The sequence below is a fragment of the Lissotriton helveticus genome, chromosome 5_1 (assembly GCF_964261635.1).
Source record: "Lissotriton helveticus chromosome 5_1, aLisHel1.1, whole genome shotgun sequence".
Taxonomy (NCBI): Eukaryota; Metazoa; Chordata; class Amphibia; order Caudata; family Salamandridae; genus Lissotriton; species Lissotriton helveticus.
The window spans coordinates 233658000-233683734 of NC_136065.1; the positions used below are offsets into that span (position 1 = coordinate 233658000).

At 43.5% G+C, this 25735-nt stretch overlaps 1 protein-coding gene across 1 annotated transcript in view; it reads left to right on the forward strand.

Moving 5' to 3' along the window:
• The window catches only part of LOC144753076 (lipocalin-15-like), a 43627-nt gene extending 18127 nt beyond the window's left edge, over nucleotides 1-25500 (forward strand). Inside the window, exons 4-7 of the mRNA XM_078640866.1 lie at nucleotides 7504-7617; nucleotides 10014-10115; nucleotides 17075-17100; nucleotides 25293-25500. Of these exons, the coding sequence (XP_078496992.1) occupies nucleotides 7504-7617; nucleotides 10014-10115; nucleotides 17075-17100 (242 nt within the window). The 3' untranslated portion in view covers nucleotides 25293-25500. The remainder of the gene's footprint in view (nucleotides 1-7503; nucleotides 7618-10013; nucleotides 10116-17074; nucleotides 17101-25292) is intronic.
• The last annotated feature ends 235 nt before the right edge of the window (nucleotides 25501-25735 follow it).

Sequence of the window (25735 nt, forward strand, 5' to 3'; positions counted from 1 at the left end):
TCTCTCACCCTATCAACTCAAAATCTGACCCCAACACTGATCTAAACAACTTCAACAATTGTTTTGAAAGCTATGTAAACATCCTTCTTCCAATGACAACCTGCAAGAGCAAACCAAATCTTTCAGCACCCTGGTACTCTCGTTAACAATAAACGATCCACCTGCAGACTGGAAAGAAAATGGAAGAAAAAAAGAACTCCTAAGGTCTTCTTGATACTGACAGCTCATCACATAAGCCAAAGCAAAATAATACACTAACACCATAAATGAAGTCACCAACAGAAGCAGAACTCTTTTCAAGACAATTAAGCACTGTATCAACCCCGTGCCGGACCCATCTATTTCTCAATCCACAGAAACTGCAATGCCATCAATCTCTTCAGAAGATTCAACAACACATCGACAGCACCAAGCCTGCTTCATTTTTTAAAGTGCCCCTTCCCATAGAATCCCACAATGGTCAGCCTTCAAAGCCCAATCTTTCCCAGATCTCACTGACATACTCAACTCCATCAAAACCACTTCTTCTGAAGATCATGTCTTACCATCGTCCTTCGTTAAAGCTCTCTCTGGTGATGCTCTCTTACCCCTACCTTCCATTGTCAATGCCTTCCCAGATGCACTAAAAAAAGGCTAGATACTCCCAGTCCTAAAGAAAGAAACCTATCCTAGGTGCTGATGACCGTAACAACTACAGGCCCATTACTCACTTACCATTTATCGGTAAAATAATTGAAAAAGTTGTCTATGTTCAACTCTAAGATCACATCAGTGATAACCATCTCCTGCTCAACTACCAATCTGGCTTCAAATTATGCTGCAGTATAGATGCCGCAATGGTATATATCATAGATGATGCCCTTCGTCATTGGTGTCCATAATGAATAAATTAGCCTTAAAGTCTCCCAGTGTACTCCACTTGCTGTCTGCATGCTCTGCTCTCAACTCACAGAGCCTATTTGGTGGGGAGTTAAGAATTTTTTTTTCCTTGTTAAGCTTTAAATTTGCATACACATTAAAAATGACCAGCCTTTTGAGTCTCTGGTTGACTTTTTGTTGAAAATCTACTTTTATTATCAAACACAAGTCTAATCACCAGAATACATGAAGGACCATATGTATGAAACTTTGGATTTGCGATTCTCAAAAAGCGATTTTTAGAGAGTCGCTATTTGAGAATCGCAAAACGCTATGTATGTAGGACTTGCAAATAATATTGCAAATCCTACATATTCCTTAATTGTGAATCGCAAATTGCAATTCGCAATTAAGGAATACCTCTCCATTCATTCCTATGGGCCTAGAGGCCCATAGGAATGAATGGGAAGACATTCTCAATTTGCGATTCTCAATTAGAGAATCGCAAATTTAGAATGCTATTTCAAGGGTGTAAGGGTGTCAAAAGGACACCCTGTTGCACCCCTGAAATGTACATGTGTGCACATGTGGCACACATACATGCCCTAAGGGCATGTATGTGAGCCACATGGCATTTTGAAAAATGCAAAAAAGTGCATTTCTCAAAGAAATCGAAAATTACCACCAACTTGAAGTTGGTGGTAATTTGCGATTCCTTAAGGCCAAATTGCACTTTTTTTGTGCTTCTTATATTGCATTTAGGGAATAGCAATTTGTGATTCCTTAAATGCAATCGCAAAATAAGGAATCGCAAATTTTGCGATTCCTTATTTTGCGAGGCAGTTTTGCTTTCATACATATCACTGAGCCAAATTGCGATTGCAAACGCCGAAATTCTGTGAATTTCGGCATTTGCGATCGCAACTTGGAATGATACATATGGTCCGATTGACAAGCGTCCTGATGGGCGGCCTGCTTTGCAGGGCTCAGACACGGATGTAAAGTAGTCACAGAAACCCACAAAGAAAGTATCTGTCATAGCATAGCATTTTATATGGTGAATGAATATTCTGTGCTCGACAGAACAGCACATCATCGTTCTTCTTTCTTTACAGAGCTGGACATTTGCTTTACTTGGTATTGTTGTTTAGTTCCAGTTGTATTTTGTTGAACCATTATATTGTCCCTGTTTCATTCTGCTGAACACAAATATATAAATGGCGAAAAATCCACATGCCACAAGAGGATTCAGTAGGAATCACTGTTAAATTTCCATCAGATGAGCCTGTTTGACCTGTGAGCAGTTTGGTGAGTAGCAGTTTGTTGGGTTCTTTACACTGGGTGTTGGAGAAAAATGCAATTTTTTACGAACATGGCTCCAGTGCATCTGAAGAAATGAATGCGCGCTGAAAGGGATCCGTGACAATGAAAATATTTATTCAAATTGGCATCTAAATGTTTAAGAGAGTCATCCAGGTAAAAGAAAAGGAAAAAAAAGGGAATAAAAAATAGAGCGGATGAAGCCAGTCCCGGTATTGAAAAGGATAGAGTCTGCCCCGTGTGTTTAATACAACGGAGCAGGCCCGGACTGGCCGTTGCGGGCACCGGGCAATCCCCTGGTGCGCCACAAGGGTGGGGGCCGGTTTTGGGCCCTGGGGGAAGTTTTTGTTACAGAACTCTTGTGTTATCAGAATGTACATAAGTAGGAGGCGCCTAGAGTCCCGAATTAGTTAAAATGAGTTCGTGAGAGCTGAAACCTTGAATGACTGCTCAAGTTACAAGGATGAATGACACTCCGGCTGGAGTGTAGTGATGTGATAGCTACAAGTAACATTTTACTGTTGTGGTTTTAGATTCCCCATGGCATACCTGGCTCTAAAAGAAAGAAATTTCGAAAGAATTAATAGGTCCTAATGAAGATGGAGATAATGTTTTAAATCCATTGAAACGTAGGTTGGCCTGAGAGTATGATGTCCCAGATATCAGCATAGCATCCAACGGTCATTGGCTTTACCCTAAACACGAATGTATGTCCATCTGTGTTTGCGATGTTGAACTGGGGAGGATAAATGTGTATGGTATGAGTCAGTGATACGAGTGTGGAGTATGTGAAGGAGGTATGAATGTGGGGTGAGTATTTATTAGTGTATGCTTTCTAAGAGGTAAAAAAACATGTTTTAAAAAAAAGTCTTCTGTGTCTCTATTACAAGTGTTTTTCCTTTACACAGATTGAGATGATAACTATTTAAGAAATGTACTATTAGAATTTGTTTATACATGGTCAGGAAAACCATAATGCTGAAAGAAATTATGACAATGTGAACTAGAATTGTTATGTCATAGTCTTTTTATAAGTAAATAATGAAACAATAGATAAATACAAATATTTTTATAAAAATCAAACTTATGTGTGGAGAAATCATGAGTTAATGACCCGCTCCTATGCTTTACAGTAGCAAGCATTTAGTAATAGCAGTAATTTAGGTCATGTGGGAGGTCGCTCAGTAATGTTGGTGTTTTCCACCTTACTCACAGTCTACTTGAATTTAGCTCTTTAGGGGGGCGCTTTTCTTAAATAGAAGGTTCTTTACACTGAACATTACCTGTAGAAGGTGGCGACTGTGTTATGTTATTTTATTTTTTTAGAGTGCTGAATTACTTATAAGGGTTTCTATGAACTATCTGAATGACTTTACTAGCAGTCATTTTAGATTGGCTGGCCATATCTAACAACAGATTCAATATAGTAGAAGTATATTGTGGAATATTATAGTCTTGGTCTTCCCTCATTCCTGTCAGTTGCATGCTAGTAAGAGCCTGTGCTGCTTTCTTTTTGATAGAGGCATCATTGTAGTAATGATATTAAAGTTAAATTTCTGCAGGATCAGACACTTGTTGTATTGCATCAGAAATTGTGGTACAGAAGTCTGTGTGAAAAAACTGGGTCGTTGAAGATTACTTTCTAGCAGTAGATCAGTCATTGTTTAATACATTTGTATTGTCAATCAGTCTGACTGATTAAACGTAGTCACAGCTAGAGGGTTGATTGTCTTCTATCTAAATAACATTGTGATATGAAAAGTGGTCACGTCGTCATGAAAACATAATCAATAAATTGATACTATCTTGATAGACATTAGTCAAATCAATTTTTATTGACAATGTGATTCCTTTAATACAGGACTATTAGTACAACATTAGACTCCATCGCGGTTCCTCAAAGCCGCACAGAATAGTTGTGTACACATTTAAAGTCCTTATTGAAATGCTAATTCCTGAAACATAAATATAAAAATGATTAATAGATGAGGCAAATTTCCATTCTCCACTGTGCCCTTTTCATATAGGTACTAGTAAACAGGCTAAATGGAGTGGTGTGGCTCACTGGTTAGAGGCGGCAGACCCGGGAGCAGAGGACGGCCCGGGACCAGCGTTCAATTCCCGACGTGGCAGGGTGTTGGACCAGGGTCAGCGGACTTGATAATTCTCGCCTCGGTGCCTACTCTAACTAGGGATCACACTCGGCAACTCTGGGCATTAGCTTGCCTCATCTCCACAACGGCCCCCCACATACGCCGGGGATGCCTGGTTTCATCTTGGAGATACCCAGTAGGGACCATCTCACAAGGAAAGCCAGGACGGGTTCCCCAGCGGTCTATAGCGCAGAGATACTCCTTCGGGAGTCGATTCTAGCGCATTAGAAACCCACAATTAATTAAATACATTTAGGATCATATTCATGAGGCCATTGCGTAGCGTCTTTTTTGTGCCACTCCAGTGGGGAAAACCTTGAAACCATATCAATGAGGCCCCACAAAGCCGCTTTAAATGGCCTCACAGATATGGAGTAAGGCAAGGCAGCACAAATCATGGTGTTACCTTACTCTTCACTAGGGAGGCATTCCATGGGTGTTGTGGTGTGTGTTCCCATGAAACACCCATGGATGTTGACGCTTCCCCAGATTTGCAAGACCATGTAAACCTGGGGAGGCCCCAAAACCTTATGCCTCCTGAGGGGAGGCACAACATTTCTCCTAGTTTATTCCTCTTTCTATGTGTGCTGCATTCTGCAACACACATAGACAGAGTTTCTATGCAGGAAGGTACCCCTTACTGCACTTAAAGAATCCTGTCAACAGCACAGGCACCCTTGCACCACAGTGAAAGGGTGCCTGCATTGGCGCTAGGCTGCAGTAATGGTGCCAGTGCCAAGTAGAAAGGAAGGAATGCACTGCATTGGATAAATATGGTGCATTAGTGCCCTTTCACTTTGACATAAGGCAGTGCAGCAAGGTGACTTGCTGCATTGCCCTACGCCATACCCCCCATAAATGAGGCCCTTAGTGTAACCAGGATGTCCTTTTCATTCATAGCCATCACTGCTTGCAAATCATAGGTCAGAGGATTAAAAAATAATTCACTAAGTTTTGATGGCCTGTGGCCTCAAAAGACCAGAGCTGGGATCATGGGCTTAGCTATTGTCTTGACCGGTGTCTTGTGTGTTTGTGTGTAATGTTTATTATTGGCACCTCAGTCATTGATTGTTATAAAAATTCCTAGCATTTCTTATCTACCCATTGTAAACTCCAGACTCTGGGATTACATGGATTTATATTTTGACAGCAGCATGAGATGTTCTTCAAGTTCATGTATTGAACTATTATGTCCATGCTTCACTGTATGGGCAAATCCAACATACATTTAAATGTATTTATCATCATGGGGAACCTATACAAACAAATGTCAGTGTCACTCGGTGAGTGGAGTTATCCTGTAGACCTCTGCTTACAAAAAGATATTCAAATTAAAAACATACATATAAACACTGCTGTGAGGCAGACCCTGAAAAGTGCAAACATAGGGAATAGAGAAGGAAATCAGAGGCAACATTTACATACTAATATCAATAAATCATCTAAAATGGATCACAAAACTTGCACCTCTTTACCTCTTGGGGAATGATCCCCCACGTGACCGTAATCAGACCCAAAAAACTCCAACTCCCTAAACCACAGAACCAGACAAAGTAGTTAACAAAACAAGATAGCATTCACCCAGAGTCCACAGGCAATCTCTCCAGAAAGGATCTTTGTAAAAAAAAAGTCCTGTTTTTTCTGGTGCTCTACATCAGTCTCACTAGGAAGCCCACTGATGCAGTCAACCAACTTGCAATCATCTCTCCATGGATCACCAACAGTTTCTTATTCTTAGCTAGAGTGTCAGGATCAAAGTCCAGGAAGAAAAGAAGTTGGCTTTTCCTAGACATCACCTTTTTCCTACAACTACAGCTCTCAAAATTGTCTCCTACACTGATGATTGGAGGACCACCATCACAGTACTTCCAGACAAGTTATTCCTTCTTTGTGACCGCAAAGATTAGGATCCATTTATTAAAGGCAGGTTAAACCCAGTTTGGAGATTCAGCAGTGCATGCAAGATGGTTTCCAACTCTCCAGAACCATGATTGGCTGAATAAAAATTCAAAGGCTAAAGCACAACATAACATACGTGAAGGCAGTCAAATCTTCTATAAATTGCCCGCAGTGAGATAAATACTTGCATGCTGCTTCAAGAGCCCTCTTCACAGTGGTAACACTGCCAGACAGCCCGGATTGTTTTTTTTTAATAGCATCACCTGCTACCTCAGTTTTAGAGATTCTAGCAATCATGTCTGTAAACAATGTACAGAGGCATATTAGAAAGGTTTTCTCCCAAGGGAAAGCTCCATATCATCAGGCGAGTCTACCCCAACTCCTTCTGTCGCTTTCTGGCTGAGAGGGAGCATGGCCCAAAAAAAATCTTCATTTCTTGAGGTCTTCCTTAGAAGTCCCTTCAAGCTCGGATCATCTTTCCACTGTGGGGATTCATTATTTTTTCGTTCTGGGGGTCTGTGGTATCTTCCACACTGCTTCATCTTAACTTGTTATGGGAATGCCCAACCTCGCATTTGTGGGAAACCCACACAGGTGGTGCATCTCATGTTCTGCTCGGCCTCTACAGTGTCAAAAGGCATTTTGCTGCCACGGATCAACGCTTTCTTCCTTCAGTTACTTCAGCTGCCCATCCATCTACCATGGGGGAGCCCAGAAAGACTGCTAAGGTCAGCCGTTGTCCTCAGGACCGCAAACATACCCTCCATTTAGCTCAGCAACAACAATGATCGTATCCATCCTCCACTCCACCAGGGGTGCATGCATCTGCTGTGAAATACCGGCACCAGAATAATCGTAATGCAAATCATGCACAGTTTCTAGGTCACCACCAACACGTGGAGAGGACCTGCTTCTGTTGCTGGCAGAGCAGACCCAAAAAGAGAGACTTTCAGCCGCACCCGCTACCACAACGAGTGCTTCAATTCGCTTGCAGTCATTATCAGTAGTCAAAGCTGGCAGGTGAGTAGCAAAATAGCCAGAAATAGCCAAGAAACCCTAGACCATGTGGCAAGCCATGCATCACGTATTCATTTTTATATATATTTTTATATTCCTATGTTCATCGGAACAGTGTACAGGTTTCGATAAAGAATAAGGTAGTAACAATATAACTCTTGTGAAAAAAATATATTTTTCTTCTGCCTAATTTTATTTTTATAACTCTAGCTATCTTTTCTAAATGTTTTTGCAACTTCTGTTGTCTCATTTCCAGCTGTTGCACAGAGTGAAGTCCGGATTGTAGAGACTGACTATATGCATAGCGCCATTGAGTACTCACGCAAGGTCTCTGAATTAGAAGTGGTCAGCGCCATGGTGAAACTGTACGGTAAGTAGGATGAAGACTCTTCCAACAGTTAGAAAGCTCCATAGGGCCACTAAACAGGTGTTTTGTCGTAGTTTAGTTAACTTAGAAACTCCTTCAAGGCAGACCTTCCCTGGAGGTCAAGCCATTAAAAATGGTTTAAAATGGATTCAGTTAGTACCTAGGGCCTTATATGGGAAACAGCTGTTACTACACAGCCAGAACTATGCACTATCATTACAACACGGGCAAGAGAGTTATGGTCCAAGAATGTGAAAGGATCTGCATCTGGCTGAGACACAGGGTGATTCTGGAGCAGTAACAATGTGCTGGTATGCTGAACTTTACTAGAAGTGTGAGGGGAGATACAGTAGTAAAGCATCCCTGAAAGGTAACCTGAGGCTGAACCATGTAAGACCAGAGACAATAGCTTCTAGGGGGCTCTGTTGTTAGAGAGTCAGGAGCTTCTAGGGGGCTCTGTTGTTAGACCAGAGTCAAGCGTGTCTAGGAGGCTCTATTGTTAGACCAGAGTCAAGAGTGTCTAGGGTGATCTGTTGTTAGACCAGATTGAAGGGCTTCTAGGGGGCTCTGTTTGTTAGACCAGAGTGAGGAGCTTCTAGGGGGCTTTGTTGTTAGACCAGAGTCAAGAGTGTCTAGGGTGATCTGTTGTTAGACCAGAGTCAGGAGCTTCTAGGGGGTTCTGTTGTTAGACCAGATTGAAGAGCTTCTAGTGGGCTCTGTTTGTTAGACCAGAGTGAGGAGCTTCTAGGGGGCTCTGTTGTTAGCTGACAGCCAGCTAGATGTCGGTATGATGAAGTGGGTGAGTTTCTTGGGAGGATGGAAAGTGCTTCAGTGGCCTAATTCAGAACAGTTTTAAGGGGAGCCAAGGCATAGTGAGACAGTAATAATAAGCATAATGATGGAATATTTCAGTTTACTAATAACCAGAGAGCTGATCAGTGCTTTGGCAGTGTAGAAAGGGATAAGAGGAAGGATTCTGTGTATATTCACCATCTGATATCTAGCTGCAGTGGTGTTTGTGGTGATGAAGCAGCCCATTGGCACAGGGGAGTGGAGGAGTACTCTTGGCTTCTGTCCAACCAGGAAAAGAGAGTCTCCTGCAGGAAGCGGATGGAGCCAGGAGTGTGGGGAGATCTGGCAGAGGAGGGGGGCGTACAGAACCAATGTTTTAGCAGAATTCCTCAGGCAGAGTTCCTGCTCCTTTCTGTTTCCCTTTCTTCTGATTGCATAACACCATGGTTTTGTAGTCTCAAATCCACCTTACGCCTCTTGATTCCACCAATATACAGCGCCTCTCTCTGTATCTTCCAGGTTCTCCATCCCTGCTTTCTCCCTTTGATTCAGTTTTTCCATCATTCTCTTTCTCCTTTCCTCCTTTTGTGTTTCTCTGGATGACAGTCTGATGAGGAAAAAAAAGTGCTGGATCTCAGAAATGAGTGCCGGTCGGCCCCACCTGCAACCACCACCTCTGACCAATACAATATGGTACTCAAAGCCCTGCAAGTTCAACAACACTCACCTGCACAAGACTCAAATGCATCTTACAACTATTCAGAAAAGTGAATTTCAAATTACAGCACCATCACATGAGAGCTATTACTTGGCTAGTGATGCTATCTAGAAAACAATATGCATAAGCCGGGCTGTTCTGTCTCTGTACCCCAAAATGTACCCCTTTATTTCTCTGCCCCATGGTATACTCCTACATCTCTTTGCCATAAGCTAAGGCACTATGTCCCTCAGTTCCATAGTACACTCCCTATCTCAAGCTGACTCTTAGTAACAACAATAGGCCCACTGGTAAACATCACTTACAACGAAACTTTTACAACGCACTACCATTACAACGCGGTCATTACAACGCAAACTATTACAATGCATTGCGCTGGGGGGCGCTCCAGGATAGGGAATAGGTTAATTTACTATCCAATAACCTTCCCTAGTGTCCACGGGGACTGGAGTTGGAATAGTAAATTAAACTATTCACTATCCAACACCCAAAAGCGCTATGCGTTGTAATGGTATGCGATGTAAAAACCGCGTTGTAAAGGCATGCGATGTAAAAGCATGCGTTGTAACGTCATACATCCGGCCCACTGTCACTGCGTCCAATAACAGGTCCATCTCCCTCAGTTTCACAATAGACCCCGCTTCTCACAGTCCCAGCGTGTTTGGCCCTACGTCAACTCAACCTACTATTTGCCTCTATTGCCTCTTTATGCCTTTCCTACATTGCTGTGTCTCTCTTCTCAGTCAGTCGCTTTGCCTATCTTAACCATTGCACAGGTGTGTTTTACTACCCCATTATTCTTACCCCTTTCACGTGGCTTATCCTTTTCTTTCCCTTATTGTACTGCTTGCACCTGATGTTGGGTTCTTCTCCTGCTCTCTGACTACAGCTAGAGAAGCTGATGTGCACCCTGGAGTCTTTACTCACTTCAAGATGCTGATGGCAGGACTTGGACTCACAGAGGAAAACATGGTGGTTCTGCCTCACGATGGTAAATACAAAACTTTTCAATCAGTAGATGTGAGAGGGATGGGCGGAAAGTAAAGTGAGGAGGTCTTATGTGTGGCTGAATGATGGCTTCATTTATTAGTAAAAACCCAAAGTCAGAAAACAGTCCAACAGAAAAGTCTGGTATGATGGGGTTCCAACATCCTCTGTTTCCCTTGTGCTGATGGTGGATCCTCTCCTCTTGGCAGGGCGACGATGTGGCACAACCCCGGGGTATAAAGCAGAAACAAAAGGAGAGAAGGCGGTCAATGCAGCTGTCCTCTAAGCGAAGGCTAATATGATGCAACTCACGTTCCACCACCTTAGTTTAAGGAAACCACAGAGGGAGTGAAGGGAAAAAAGAACGTGGGGATACAGGTGAAACTTAAAGGGGGGGGGGGGATTATCACAAATGAAACAGAAGGGAGTGACCTCTTTTATTTGAGTCCTACTTAGTTCAAGACTCCTTAGTATGTCAGGAGTTAGCCAATATCTAACAAGTCTCACAGATAGGCGCGTATCTCCGACACGTAGCAAACAGTTTTGTTTTAACAGGCTAGTGCAAGTGTTATACAGTTCTTCATAGCGTGAGTAAGAGTGAAAGGGGTGTCAAGGGGTTGGTGAAATGTCCGTAGAAGATCGTGCCCGCCACACTACCCCGTGTCCCTTGAGTCCCTTAGACTCACCTCCCACTCCCCTGGTTGGAATGCTCGCTACCCCAGTTCACGTACCGCTGTGGCCGCAGCTCTCCCGAACTGCGGCGGCGTTGAGGCGTCCTCCGGGGGTGTCCACCACTCTTCAGACCACTCCTCCCACTCGGCGTTGTCTCTTTCCTCATCCTGAGGGGATTCCACATCTGCTTCTCGTCCTGGCTCGATACGACTTTCCGTCCTCTCTGCAACACTCCACGCTCCTTCCTCTGGTGTTCTCCACCCGCGCTCTCTCCAGTTGGCGTCTTCCGGGTTTTCAACAAGGGTCTCCACCTCTAGAGTCCACGAGGTTTTCTGTGCTTGGCCGTGGTATTGAACAGGGCTTTTTTGGTCCTGTATGCGAGAGGAGTCGAGTGAGGTTAACCCTTTCCAAGCTGCACCTGAGTTAGCAAAAGGCATTCTCGATACCTTAAGGGGTTTAGAATGGGCCACAGGCGGAGTAATGTCCTGGTCCTCCTCACTGTAATATTAACCTGTTGTGGTATAATAACTTGTTTTGTAAATAGGGCTTCAGACCATTCTTTTCCTGTTTATAATCTCTTTAAAAACAACAATTTCTAAGCAAATGGTGTTACTATCCTGTTTAAAGATGCCCAATTTATGGGCCTCAGAATGACAGATGCTTCACTGGGAATGTTTGGGGTGCGACACCGCCAAATAAATACATCATTGGCATGGTAGTTGAGTCTGGGTCCCTGAGTCAGTAATGCTATGTCTATGCTAATTTTTCTCGACATCTTGATTTTACTAAGAGTTCATATATTTATTTATGTTATATTGTGCAGATTTGTAGAGTGCACTATCACCCAGGATAGTATCCTGGTGCTGAGCAGGTGTGTATCTAGCTAAATAGAGGGCTAGTGGGACTACTTAGAAATCCAGGTCTACAGCTTCTTGCAGAATTAAAAAAGTGAGTAGCAGGATTTTGCATGTAGTGGCAGGTCGTTCCATGCCTTAGGAGTGATATAGGAAATGACTCAACTGCTGGATATAGTTATCTGTAGGAGTGGGATTTGTGCAAGTAAGAGTCCAGACAAGCGGAGGTGTCTGGAAGGTTTGTGCGAGCAAATGTGAATATTAGGTATGCAGGGCCAGTGTTATGTAGTACCTTGAATGTGTGGGTGAGGACTTAGAAATGTGTTTGTTTCTGTATGGGGAAACAGTGGAGCTCCTTCACGTGTTGTGTGATGTGAATGCAGTGTGGGAGGTTGAGAGTAATTCTGACTGCATAATTCTGAATGGTCTGCAGTCTCCTTGTGAGTTATTTATTGATCCCGACATAGAAGGTGTTCCCATAGTCTGGTTTGCAAGTGACCAGGGTTTGTGTGATGGTTTTCCTGGTGCTGATTGGTAGGCATTTGAAAAATCTTCCTCTGCATCTTCAGTGTATGGAAATATGAGGCGGTGATGGGGTGGGCTTGGGTATTTATCTTGAGTTTGCTGTTGATGACGATCTCAAGGTTCTTAGAGTGGGTGGTGGGTGTGGGTGTCAGTCCAAGCTATGTTGGCCACCAAGTGGAGTCCCATAGTGAAGGGCTCTTCCTGAAGATTACAATTTTGGTCTTGTCGGTGTTCAGCTTTTGAAAGTTGGTGTTCATCCAGTGGCCGATTTCAGACATGCAGGCATTGAACTTGATCCATGTACTAGACATCTTATCCGTATGGCAAAGAATGAGTTGTGTATCGTCTGGGTAGGAGAGGAGATTAATGTTGTGAAAGCAAATGATGGTGACTAGAGGGATCATTAAATTGAGGTATGCATTGAAGGCGGTCAGGCTTAGAGGGAATCCTTGCAAAACTCTGCAAATTAGGTGGTGGGCGTCCATGGTTTACTGTGCCAGGGTGACTTACTGAGTCTTTCCAGTCAGAAAGGAGGAGATACATCAGATTGTGTGTTCTTAGATTCCGATGTTGTGTAGGAGTTAGGTGAGGATATGGTGGGAGACTGTATCAAATGCTGTGGAGAGGTCCAGGAGGGTGAGGGCTGCTGTGTCTCCTCTCTCCAGAGTCATGCAGATGACCGGTTTACCAAAAAAGTCACAAATCTGCACCCCTAGTAATACTCCTTGAATGGGTGAAAATGTACTACTTTTTAGAATTCACAAACATTAGCAGAAGTAGACTTGGAAAGCTTCACCCGTCTCAGGCTTCCATGCATACTGCTGAAAGTCAAAAGGTGAAAAGGGACAAATGCATTAAAATAGTCTAACCACGAGCAATCTCTTGGTAATGTCTGCCAAAATCACTGTGCACAGCAGGCTTGATTTAGGATTTAGCAGATGAAGTAGAGGCAGAGAGGGTGGCATAGGACTTTAATGCTTCTACTCTGTCAGCTAAATATAGAAATTTCCGGAACACCCACAGACATTTCTAAGTATTGAAATGAACTGCTGTCACGGTGGCCACCTGTTAATGTAAGAAAAGGTTGATGGACAACTCCATCAAATATGAGAGGTGGCCATCAAGCTTTTGCAAAGTTGTATTTCTTTTTTAAAGTGGGAATGTTTTAGAAAAATAAAAATAGCTAATGACCTCCCCCCCCCCCCCCCCCCGGAGGTCACCTCATACATTGACCATGCAGCACCCTGCTGTTTTAGTTGGGAAATTTAAGTTTCCCACACCTTCCACATCTCACTGACTAAGCTTGCCCCTGGACAGAAAGTCAACTCAGCCGGAACTCGAAATCTGACCTTCACAGTACAGCTGGAGGTGTTTTATGCCATTGACATTTTCCTCCACCATGGGGCTTTTTGTGGACATCAGTTTTATAACATGTTTGATACAATTGTGCGGAAGGACAGCGGATTCAGGAAGGTGTTACCTGTATCTTGGTGTGGCTAAATCTACCATAACAGAGGACTATTCTGGTCCGGCCCTTGACCCTTCTAGAGATTTGTATTTAAATGCATCCATGATTCACCCATGCTCTATTATTTGGTATACGGCAACACACTTCCATCATTCCCACTCTGTCCTTCATCCCAAAACTTGCTGATCCAAACAACTCACGTTCTTAATGCCCCCATTATATATATTAAGTAAAGGTATAAAGCAGTTGTGTCTGCTAGCCCAAAATTACTGAAACCCACTCTCTTCCCTTGCCCATTCATGGCCAAACCTCTCATACTTTCCCATTCACCTTAATAAACAAGCACTGCCGTAGAAAACACAACTCAGCGGTGAAAACTATTGACTTTGCCATCTTTTTTTGCTTAGATAGCTGTGGTAAACGTGCATTTGTAGCAGCCATATTGGAACGGGTTCTAAAACACTACAAATACATTAAAAGATGGCCACTGCAGATGAAGCTAGCATCTATATAAAGCCACACTCTTTGTATGTGTTTTGTAATGTTTTAAAAAATGTTGCTCAAAGAAGGCAGCTGTGATAAATGTGCAACCGCTATGACCATCTCTGAATGCTTTTTGGTTTATTTGAATAAATCCTGTTAGAAAATTACCACAGTTCATCCGGCCTTTGAGGAATGATGGGTAAACGATTCTAAGATGGCCCCTTGCAGGGAGCAGCAAAAATGAATTCAATAAAAAATAGCAAAGAGGCTAACGGTTCAAAGTATGCTGGATAGGTGGTAAGAGAGAACATAGGAGTGAGGCAGGAGGATGCTGAACAGAGTGGGTGCGATGAAAAGTACTCAATCCCATATAAGCGAGGTTTAACATGAGTAGTGGAAGGATAAATCATCCAGTCAAAACACGGTTATACGAATAGGGAGGAAAGCAATTGGATGAGGGAAGTGAGATAGACAACAACACTATCCAGTCTTGAACAGGGGCTGACCCAAATCTTACTCTTAGTATATGAAATGTATTTGAAACAGTAGGGGGCATATTACCAACGATTAGCGATATTTATCGCTAACTAGGCTTAGCAACAATTTTTTTATCGCTAAGCATCGGCGGAAATTATCACTGAGATAACGTGCTATTAGATAGTTTATCTCCAAAGCGATTATTTTTCCGGCGATAGCGTGAATATTGCTGAGAATACAGCGATATTCACGCATTAGCGACTAAATGTTCTTAGCCATGTTATCCACCTCCCATTGGATAACATGTCAAAGAACTGGTCTGGCCAGGTGTTAGTATTTGGCGATATTCGCGCTTAGCGCGAATATTGCCATCGCTAAGCCTGCCTTGCTAATAGGTGCTAGTGACGTTAGCGACTGCTTTCAGTCGCTAACGGGTTGGGAGCGCCCACTTTGCATGTCATTAGCGATAATTATCGCTAACATGCAAAGCGGGCCCCAAACCGCTCGCTATCGCCTACAAGCTGTCGCTAACTGCTGTTAGCGACAGCTTGCTAATAGGGCAATAGAATTTTTGCCGCTTAGCGGCCGAAAACGGCTGCTAAAGCGGCAAAAATTGCCGATCGCCCCCCTTGATAATATGCCCCAGTAGATCTTGAAAAAAGACAGCTAAAGCTGACTATTCTTGATACCTAAATATGACCCACTTGCTATAGGTTTCTAAGGCAACCACCCACCTGCATAATGTTTTATCTGTTTTTTATTCCACTATCAATTCTGTAAATAAATTCCTACTATCTGACTACTAGACACTCTACTTGGAGGTAAGTGCCCAATTGATTTCGTTATTGAAAATACACTGCCCCCAGGACATCTGGGTTCTAGTAAAGTGGCACTTTAATTAATATGAATTCCACTGAATTTAATCAACATTGCATGCGTTGAGGGCGTTACAATATTGTATAAACGTCTTTTAGCTCAAATACGTTATTCCAGTGAGCTGGATTTAAAAAGTCACGCTAGACAAGATAAAGAAATGATCATATTTAAATGTCTCCTTCTGGCACCATCTGTAGACATTTCATTTTCTTGTGCTCTCACTCTTAGCAGAGATGCCTGTCATGTTTAGGCAATCTCTTTCAGGTGCGCATCCAGAACTCGACCACGTTTCACGATGACAATTTATTAATGTCCGTTGTTTTTAAATTAAACTTGATTGTGGATCGCGTTTATCCTGATTTCAGATAATAATCCATTTTTAAATGAAACATAAATACACTAATTGCATAAAGATACCTTATTTGTAAGAAGGGTTCCATAATTTACTAATGCCGTGGGAGTCAAGGGCCACGCTTCCCCCACAAGAACCGTTCGTGTTACTAATTACGTTTCACAATGTGCCAGCAACAGGTGAAGGTGCCCCCCTGGACATTGTACACCCTGCTCCTGGGGCTCTGTTTTCTTGCAGAATAGCAATCCCTACATGTTGCCTACAGTCCCCCTAGGGCGCCTTCTACAGTTTACATATTGAGCTCATGACCCTGGGGCCCCTTCTATGCCTCAAATTCTGCAGGGAAGAGAAAGAATAGTACCTTCTTTACCGCAAATCTACTCACAGGCGAGAGACATAGATGACACGATTCTCAGGGTCAAGTGTGACAAGCTCGGTGAATGGTGGTTGTTCTGAGAATTCTGGGACTGGTAGTCTTATTTAACCAGAGGCACTAGCCGGTGCTTAGTTTGAGCCAGTGATTTCCGGTGCTCAGCACACTCACTTAATTGGCAACACTGGCACGTATGACCGGCTGCCACATGGTGCACTGTCTGTCAGATTTAGAAATGAGCACAATAGTCATTTGTTAAGCCTTTAAACATAATTGATACCTGCCACTCAAGCCATTCTTCTGGTATTGGGCGCCTGGAACAGTCTGAACTATCACACTTGTAGGAGTGTGATGGTTAGTAGTTGTGTTGGTACTGTCATTGGAAGCGCTGACAGGGGCAGTGGGTGGTGCAAGCAGCAGTGGCCTCCTGTCGAGAGCCCTGGCACTTATTTGTTTCCAAATTGAGCACTGATTAGCCTCATTCTTCACTCAGGCCCCAGAGGCAGCAGACCTCCAGGGCACCTTCTCTCGGGTGTATTTTGGACATGTGTTCCCTCTGTATTTTTTTGCACATGTTTCAGTAGCACCTGCGGTGCACAGGTACAAACTAGCATCATTTAGACCACTGGGGCACCAGCTCGTGAGCTCAGGGCGCAAGAGCTCTCCCCTTATTATTTATGCACACCTGTGGCAAATACACTGCTCCAGGTACTAAACATGCTTCTGTACAGTACAGCCCCACATTATGTACCCAGGTCCCAGGGCACCATGGTCTTCTTCATGGAAATGTTCTCATTTGGTAAATATTTGTTTATGAGACGACGGTAGACGGTGACCTGGAATTAACATTTTTAACCCCATTCCTCTATCTTTTCCCTTTCAGTGGAATGTGTACCTGGAACCTTTTAGGTGAGTTCATATTTGATGTCTGTTCACTTATTTACATTTACAGATAAATGAAGTGTAGACCTCAGGAAATTGAAAATAAATGTGCAGAATGAAGTGGGGACACAGATCTGTTCTGCAGGAATATGACTCTTTACAACACGAGTCATTACATCGCGTGCCTTTACAACACGATCGTTACAATGACTGTGTTGTTTCAACGCAGTACTATTACAATGCAAGATGGCGCGCTGGATTTAGGAATAGTACAATTTACTATTCCAATTCCAGTGTGTGCAACAGTAGGGAAGGTGTTGGAAAAGTAAATCATCCTTTTCCTTAGTCTAGAGCGCCATCTAGAGCAAGTCGTTATAACGACTTGTGTTGTAATGGCACTGTGTTGTAACAACGCGGTCGTCACGGTCGTTGTAACAATCGTGTTGTGAAGGTATTGCAGTGTAATGTCCGCGTTGTAAAGGTTCTTTCCCGTTCTGCAGATGAACATCTTATCAAGAATGAAGCTGTCAGCATTAGGATCAGAGCAACTAGTTATAAGATGAGAAATGCAACACAGTAGTCATAAGCAACAGAAAAATATGACATTTGTCTTTAAAAAGCACAAATGGGCGAAACAAGTGTCAGCTGTTTTATGTTTCAGGGAAAGTCTCGATGCTGAAATTAAATACATCCAATGTTATAAAAGAGAACAGGTATGCTAACTCACTACTTTACACTGTGCCCCGAAAGTGGTCCTCTCGCCCAGACATTAATCTCAAAAACTTGCTTCACCAATTAGGAATCAGGCATAGATGTTCTAGGAATAACGAGCTTGAATAGGCAGAATAGACATTTGGTAGGCACAAATGTTTTGTTATGTTAATAGGAACTTTTATAGCGCTAGTTCACCAACAGGTTTCTTGGTGCTGGAGGAGTTACTTTCCAAAAAGAGTTACTGGTAAGGATGGTCCAGGTCTAGCTGTAAGCTTGGGTGAAGAGCCAGGTCTTCAACATCTTCCTAAAATGAAAGAGGTCTGACTCGAGTCTCAATGGGGGCGGAAGAGCGTTTCAGAGTTTGGGTCTAAAAACTGGGACCTCTAAGTAGTTCATGTGCATAGATCTTAAAGTATGGTGGGGGGTGTACTTATGGATTTTTGATGAAATGTACTTAGGGCCAGTCCCATGTAAGGCTTTAAAAAGAATACAGCTGGCTTTAAACTTGGAGCGTTGCTCCACTGGGAGCCAGTGCAACTCTTTTAGCAGCGGCTTGATATGACATTGTCTGCCTTGTTGGAATATAATTCTGGCTGCCTGATTTTGTATTAGCTGCAGACGATGTATCTGATTGGGCTGAAGACCTAGGTATATAGAGTTAGCATAATCAATTCTTAACAGAATCATAGAGATGACAATTTGGATACATGCCTCTCTGCTGAAAAATCTTCTGATTTTCTTCAGTTTACGCAGTTAGAGGAAGCAAGAGGAGGTGACTGCTCCAATTTGCGTGTTCATGTTTAGGTCTGATTCATTGTGTATGCCTAGGCTTTTTTATTGAGTTTTTTAGTGCCGGAGGCGGGCCTAACTTGGAGGGCCAGTGGGCGGGAGTCCAATGCTGGAGTTTATTGTTTGGGATAATGATTTCTGTTTCTTCGGCATTAAGTTTTAGTTGATTTTTGTTCATCGATTTCATGATGAACAGCATGGATTTTTTTAGCAATTCCTGAGACTCTGTAGATTCATTGATGGAGAAGACGAGCTGAATATCATCAGCATAGTTGTAGAGTTGCACTCCCATCGGCCGTAACACAAAGATAAGAGAGCGGATATATATTGAAAAGATGCGGGGAAAGAGATGAGCCCTGTGGTACTCCACATTTCAAGTTTACTGTGCCCGATTTGTACGGAGAGAGCCAAACTGACTGTTTTCTACCTGCAAGAAATGATAGAAACCATTTCAGGGCTGTGCCACTGAGACCTGCTGCAGCCAGGCAGTCCACCAAGATGTTGTGGTTGACGGTGTCAAAGGCTGCAGACAGGTCCAGGAGAATCAATGCTTGAGTGCTGTCTACATCTGCCTTCCCCTTTAGATCATCCATTACAGATAGAATAATGGACTCCGTGGAGTGGGTTGCATGGAAACCGGCCTGATGTGGGTCTAGGAAATTTGTTTTTTCAATAAAGGAGCTGAGAGACTTTGCTATGTGTGTCTCCAACACCTTAGCTGAGACGGGGAGGAGGGATATTGGCCTATAATTATCCAGCCTCTGGGGATCAACTCCCTGTTTTTTCTGAAGTGGAATAATCACTGCTTCTTTGAAAACTGTCCCTTAAGTTAAAGATAGGTTCAGAAGAGAGAGGGTGATTTTTGGAAATGCTTTGAAGAAGGATTTTTGTACTTCAGGTGGACAGACATTGTTTGGCGAGCCTGATTTTATTATGTTTAGGTACTCCAAGAGTTGGTCTTGGCCTATGCATGGGAAGATAGTCAGGATGTCAGTGTTGGTATTTACAAACCAATTTTCCGCCTCCTGATGTTTGGTATCAATGGATTCCTGAATTTTCTCATTTTTTTCAATGAAGAAATTGCTTAGGTCATTGCAGAGTTTCTGAGTAACGGGGATTGGTGGGGTGACACGATCGAGGTTAGATAATGCCCTTACTGTGTTGAAGATATCTTTGGTTTTATTAATTGAGCTCAACACATTATTGGAGAAGAATTGTTTTTTTACCTCCATTATGGCGTGTTTGTATGTCCTGAGATTAATTTTATAGTGTTCTTTGGATTCAGGTGAGTAGGAGTTACGCCATTTCCGCTCTGCCTGACGAGTTTGGAGTTTGGCTAATCTTATCTCTTGCGTAAACTATTTAGATGCTTTGTGTTCCCTAACGCGTGAGGTTTGAGTTTTTAAGGGTGTATAAGAGCTGATAGTCTTCCTTTGCTAGTCTGCACTTTCTTGCTCCTGATTGTCTATATGATCCTTACTTTTAGGAGGTTTCTGTTTTAAGGCATCACATAATACTTCCAAGTTAATGTGGTGCCAGTTTCTCGATAAGATCTTTGGAGAAGGTGTTGTTCTGGACGTGTAGATATCGCCTATTGCAAACCTGATTATATAATATTCGGACCATATACATGGTTGTATTTCTAAATTTTGGAGGGTCAGATTGATCAACCATGCTTGGTCAAGAGTGTGACCTTTATTGTGTGTTGGCGCTTGAATGTGTTGTGAAAGATTCAGGCTTTGTAAGGCGTTGGTCAATTCCCTGGCACTCTTTCCCCCTGTTTCTTCATTTGCCTAATAATTAAGGTCACCAATGACCGGGTCTTTGGAGAAGTCAATTGTCAGGGATGCGATACAATTTGCAAACGTTTTGGGGAATTTAGGCATAGCTATTGGAGGTCTGTACACTAGTACACATATCATGGTGCTGTTGGTAAAGTATAGCTTGAAGACTAGGTTATCCACTAATTCTATTACCAATGGAGAGATATTGATGGTGGATAATCCTTTTTTTATAGTGGCTGCCACTCCCCCCCCTTTTTTTCCTTTTGTTCTATTCGCGGATAGCAGGTAATAGTTAACAAATGATATGATTAAACAGAACTGGCACAGTTATAAACTAATGGTTTAGGTAGGCAGAGCTGGCAATCGTAGGCAGAAGTGAAAGGCAATGTAAAACTAGCGTGAGAGACAGAAATAATATGGCATGGCAGAACTGGCAGGACAAGGCAGAAATTAGGCAGAAATGGTACTTGGAAAAAGAACGGAATTGGTACACGAAATTTCCATGATTACGCAAGACAAACATATAGGCTGCTGTTGAATGTGAGGTATCACATGCATGTAATTATGCTTTCACTGCATTTGCCACTTAATCCATCACCTGCTGCAAACCTGCATATTTTATCAAGAAATGCTTCGTAAAGGTATACTGATCACCTTTCAGTTGCCTATTGCTGTATTTAGGTGTTACTGAAGTAAAGCTGCGGTGAAATCTTTACCAATACAGCAATACAATTTTAACGTGTACAAATCTATACTAATATAATAAAAAGAGAGCCCAAACCTTTGAGGCGGGTAATCTCAGGAACCACAGCACCAATCACAACACCCAATACAGCGTTGGAAAGGGCAGTTGCAGCAGAAGGACATAGGCTATGCAGACGCCCACCATATACATTTAAAAGGTAAAAGAACCGTGCCGGCAAAGTAGTCCCTTGTGGGCGTGTCTGCGTTGTGCTGTGGGCGTGTGCTGGGGGCGTGACAAATGCTGGGGGCGTGTGGTACGTTCCGCCCTTCATGCCATGTCTCATATCGTGTGCTGTGGGTGTGTGCTGGGGGCGTGGGCGTGTGCGGGGCGCGGGATTACGGAAAAAAAAGCGAGCGTTGTACCCAATATTTCATCGTTTTTTCTTCCCAGGTTCTGTACATTCCAGCTCCGGGTGTCCACCCTGCTCCCTTTAAATACCCCTGCACCCCATAATCATAACCCACCCTTACTCCTTAAAATACCCCAACACCCTTAAGCACTAACCCATCTTAACCCTATAAATATACCCTGTACCCCAAAATCCAAACCTATCTCTAAACCCTAAAAATACCCCTGTACCCGAAAACCCAAACTTAGCCCTGAACTCTATAAATACCCCGGTACCACAAAACCCAAGCCTACCCCTGAACTCTAAAAATACCTCTGTACCCCAAAACCCAAACCTAGCCCTGAACCCTAAAATACCCCTGTACCCCAAAACCCAAACCTAGCCCTGAACCCTTAAAATACCCCTGTACCCCAAAACCCAAACCTACCCCTGAACCCTAAAAATACCCCTATACCCCAAAACTCAAACCTAGCCCTGAACCCTAAAAATACCCCTGTTCCCCAAAACCCATACCTATCCCTAAACCCTAAAACTACCCCTGTACCCCATAACCCAAAACTATATCTGAACCCTTAAAATACTTAAACACCCCAAAACATATACCTCAGTACCCCAAAACATATACCCCTATACCCATACTTACCATATCCAAACATTTAAAAAAACATGCTTTTACCATTCATGCATTTACAACGAATTTCGTTGTAAATGTATGCGTGGTAAAAGCATATAAAATGTAATGCCATGCGTTATAATGGCATTGCGGAGTCATGGTACTTTCGTAATGAAAGTATGCGGAGTGATGGTGTGCGGAAAGAAAGTTGCGGAATAATGAGTGTTTACCCTCCCCCGGTAAGTACATTGGTGGCACGGTGGCCCACATCTCCAGCAACATACTCATATTTTTTCACCACCGATTAGAAAAATGCACAGGTCTCTCTCACTGATGGCCAGCACCGACATACACTTTTAGACACACCTCCCGCCACAAGTTCTAGAATTGCGAACTTTAGAGCTGGGGAGCTACGTTCGAATCTCGGCATCAGCTCAACATCCTGTGATTCCAGGCAAATCGCTTTGTCTCCCCGTGCCTACAACAAATGAATGTGTTCTTCAGTAATGTAAATTGTGCTCATGCCATGTTGTCGAGTTCGAGCTATATAATATTGCAAGGAAAAATAAAGTAGGGAAACTCGAGTTCACACACTACTGAACGCGCACTCTTAAGTGCATCAGCAGTGCACTGTGAATCGGAGCGTTTCACAGGCCTGTCACAGATAAGAAATGCTATCAAAACAAAATTCTACAAAACAATGTACTACTGGCCGGCAGCAATTCATACCCGGACAATGTCGGGACGGGCTGCTAGTGACAAAATAATGAAGTAATACTATCAAATAGTGTAAAAAATGATGCTGCGTTAGGCCGCATAATTTGCCTTTTTTGCCACATAATTTAGTCAACCCTGCTGCATACTTTGGTCCTCCCCTGCCAGATAATTCCATTGACCGCTGCCACCCATAGCATAATGCAACAGAGTAAGCCAAGGCCAGTATTGGGAAGAGAAAATACTTGCTGGAGTACACTGACACACATTAAATAATGAGATCCTTTGAAATCACAGCTCTGTTCTTCCAACCAAGTCCTGGCTTTTGTACCCCAAGCTAGTACAAGCAGAGCAGTGCATCTCACATGCTGTTAAGTCGAAGCTCCACAATACATCCCTGGACCTTAATCGCATCTGAAGTATCCCAATCTAATTGACCGCCAGCAGCATCCCATGGTAATAGATTCACTCTAAATCTAATTGTATTTTTCTAAAGCTAAAAAATGGCAACAGTGATTTAAAGTGTAAACACAAAAAATAAATAAAATAAAAATAAAAATTTGTTATATTTAAGATTGATGCACGGCTGATTCTGTGTGTTGGTCCTGATTATGGTGAGCTCAATTTTGCTGGATATACCCTAATGGACTCTGAGTGAGCCATCTTTATTAATCCTGCTTGGCAGACATTATTTGTGATTGGTTTGCTTTTCTTCCCCTGTCTGTCTGCCATATATCAGTTTTGGGGGGCTCCTTCTTGTATTGGTCACTCTAAATCCAGTCAACCTAAAAAATACTAGCTTCACAGTACATCCCATGAACCTCAAACCCCACCTGCAGCATCACTGACTATTCTATTACTGGCTCCAAAGTACATCAACAGGACCTTAATCCAGATCTGAAGCATAGGATGCTGCCGCAGTGTTAGGTTCACAGTCCATCTCATGCATCTTAATCCGGCCCGCGGTATCCCAGGCTACGCCATGACTAGGTCCAAAATACATTGCCTGGACCTTAATTGGATCTTCAACATCTCAAGCTACTCCCACACTAGCTCCACAGTACCCCTCCTGCCTCTTAACCCAGACCTATGCGATTCCAGTACTAGCTCCACAGGATACCTATGCGCCTCAGTCCTGATCCTCAGCACCCGATGCTATTCAAGCAACAGCCTCACGTTACATCAATACACCTCGGTTCTTGCCCCAAGACTTCTGCTATTCCAATCTAGCTCCACAGGGCACCCACGCACCTCAATGCAGGCTTGCAGCATCCAATGCTACTTCAACGCTAGCTCCACAGTACACCCCACACACCTCAATGCAGACTTGCAGCATCCAATGCTACTTCCACGCTAGCTCCACAGTACACCTCACGCACCTCAATGCAGACTTGCAGCATCCCATGCTACTTCCGCGCTAGCTCCACAGTACACACCATTCAACTCAATCCGGGCCTGTGGCATCCCAGGCTGCTCCCGTAATAGCACCTTAAATACATTCAATGCACCCTAATCTTGGCCTGCAGCATCCCATGCCACTCCATTACTAGCTCCACGGTACACCACATGCACCTCAATCGTGACCTGCAGAATCCCATGCCACTCCATTACTAGCTCCATAGTAAACCCCATGCACCTCTATTGTGGCCGGCAGCATCCCATGCTACTCCATTACTAGCTCCATAGTAAACCCCATGCACCTCTATTGTGGCCGGCAGCATCCCATGCTAGTCCTTTACCAGCTCCACAGTACACCCCATGCACCTCAATCGTGACCTGCAGCATCACTTGCTACTCCATTACTAGCTCCACAGCACACCCCATGCACCTTTAGTGTGACCTGCAGCATCCCATGCTACTCTATTACTAGCTCCACAGTACACCTCATGCACCTCAATCGTGACCGCCAGCATCCTATGCTACTCTACTACTAGCTCCACAGTACGCTCCATGCCGCTCAATCGTGACCTGCAGCATTCCATGCTACTCCCTTACTAGCTCCACAGTAAACCCCAGACACCCAAATTGTGACCTGCAGCATCCCATGCTACTCCATTACTAGCTCCACAGTACACCCCATGCACCTCAATCGTGGCCTTCCGCATCCCATGCTACTCCATTACTAGCTCCACAGTACACCCCATGCACCTCAATCGTGACCTTCAGCATCCCATGCTACTCCCTCGCTAGCTTAAAAGAGCACTCTGTACACTTCTACCCTGACATGCTACTCCCATTAGAAGCACCCATTGCTACGCCCTGTACTTATATTTGCCAGCTACCCTCAGCCCCTGCTGCAGTTCCACTGCAGTTATTAGGTCCGCACATTTAATAGCTAGTGCATCTCAGTAATAATAATTACTCAGCACTAGGGCTCTCTCTCGACTTCCCCAGAACTCGGTGCAACGCAGTTATAGACTGGCATGAGGTGTGGGCAGGTTCAGGAGACCAGGAGCATCCTTGTACAACATTATCCACCTCCCCGTTGACATCAATATGTTTCTCTTGCAGGGTGCTCAGAAGAGAAAGGTCCTCTGCTTCTGCTGATGGTGGACCAACATGGCTGCCAGAGCCTCGACCCTAAGAACACAGCGAACTTGTACTCCCCAGACAACCTTCTCTGGTTGGTCGATTTATTCCAGCCTCTCAACTTCTGATGATCCCAGCCCGGGGCGGCGAGGCACTGGAGCCCCCTTTGTTGCTTTGAGATGATACTTCTCCTCTGTATCCACAATAAATGCTTTCAAATCAAATCTGCTTCTCCGAGTCTGCTTCAGCGAAAGAGTTGAATTTGCTTCAGTACAAGTGACACTATACAAAAACCACTGAACCAGGATGCGTAGGCTTAGCAGCAAGCATTTCAGGTAATTTTACACTGCTAAACAGCATTTTGCACCAGTTGGTGTTAGGTACCAAAAAATATTTGGGCGCAAGAGCTTGGGAACTTGAAAACG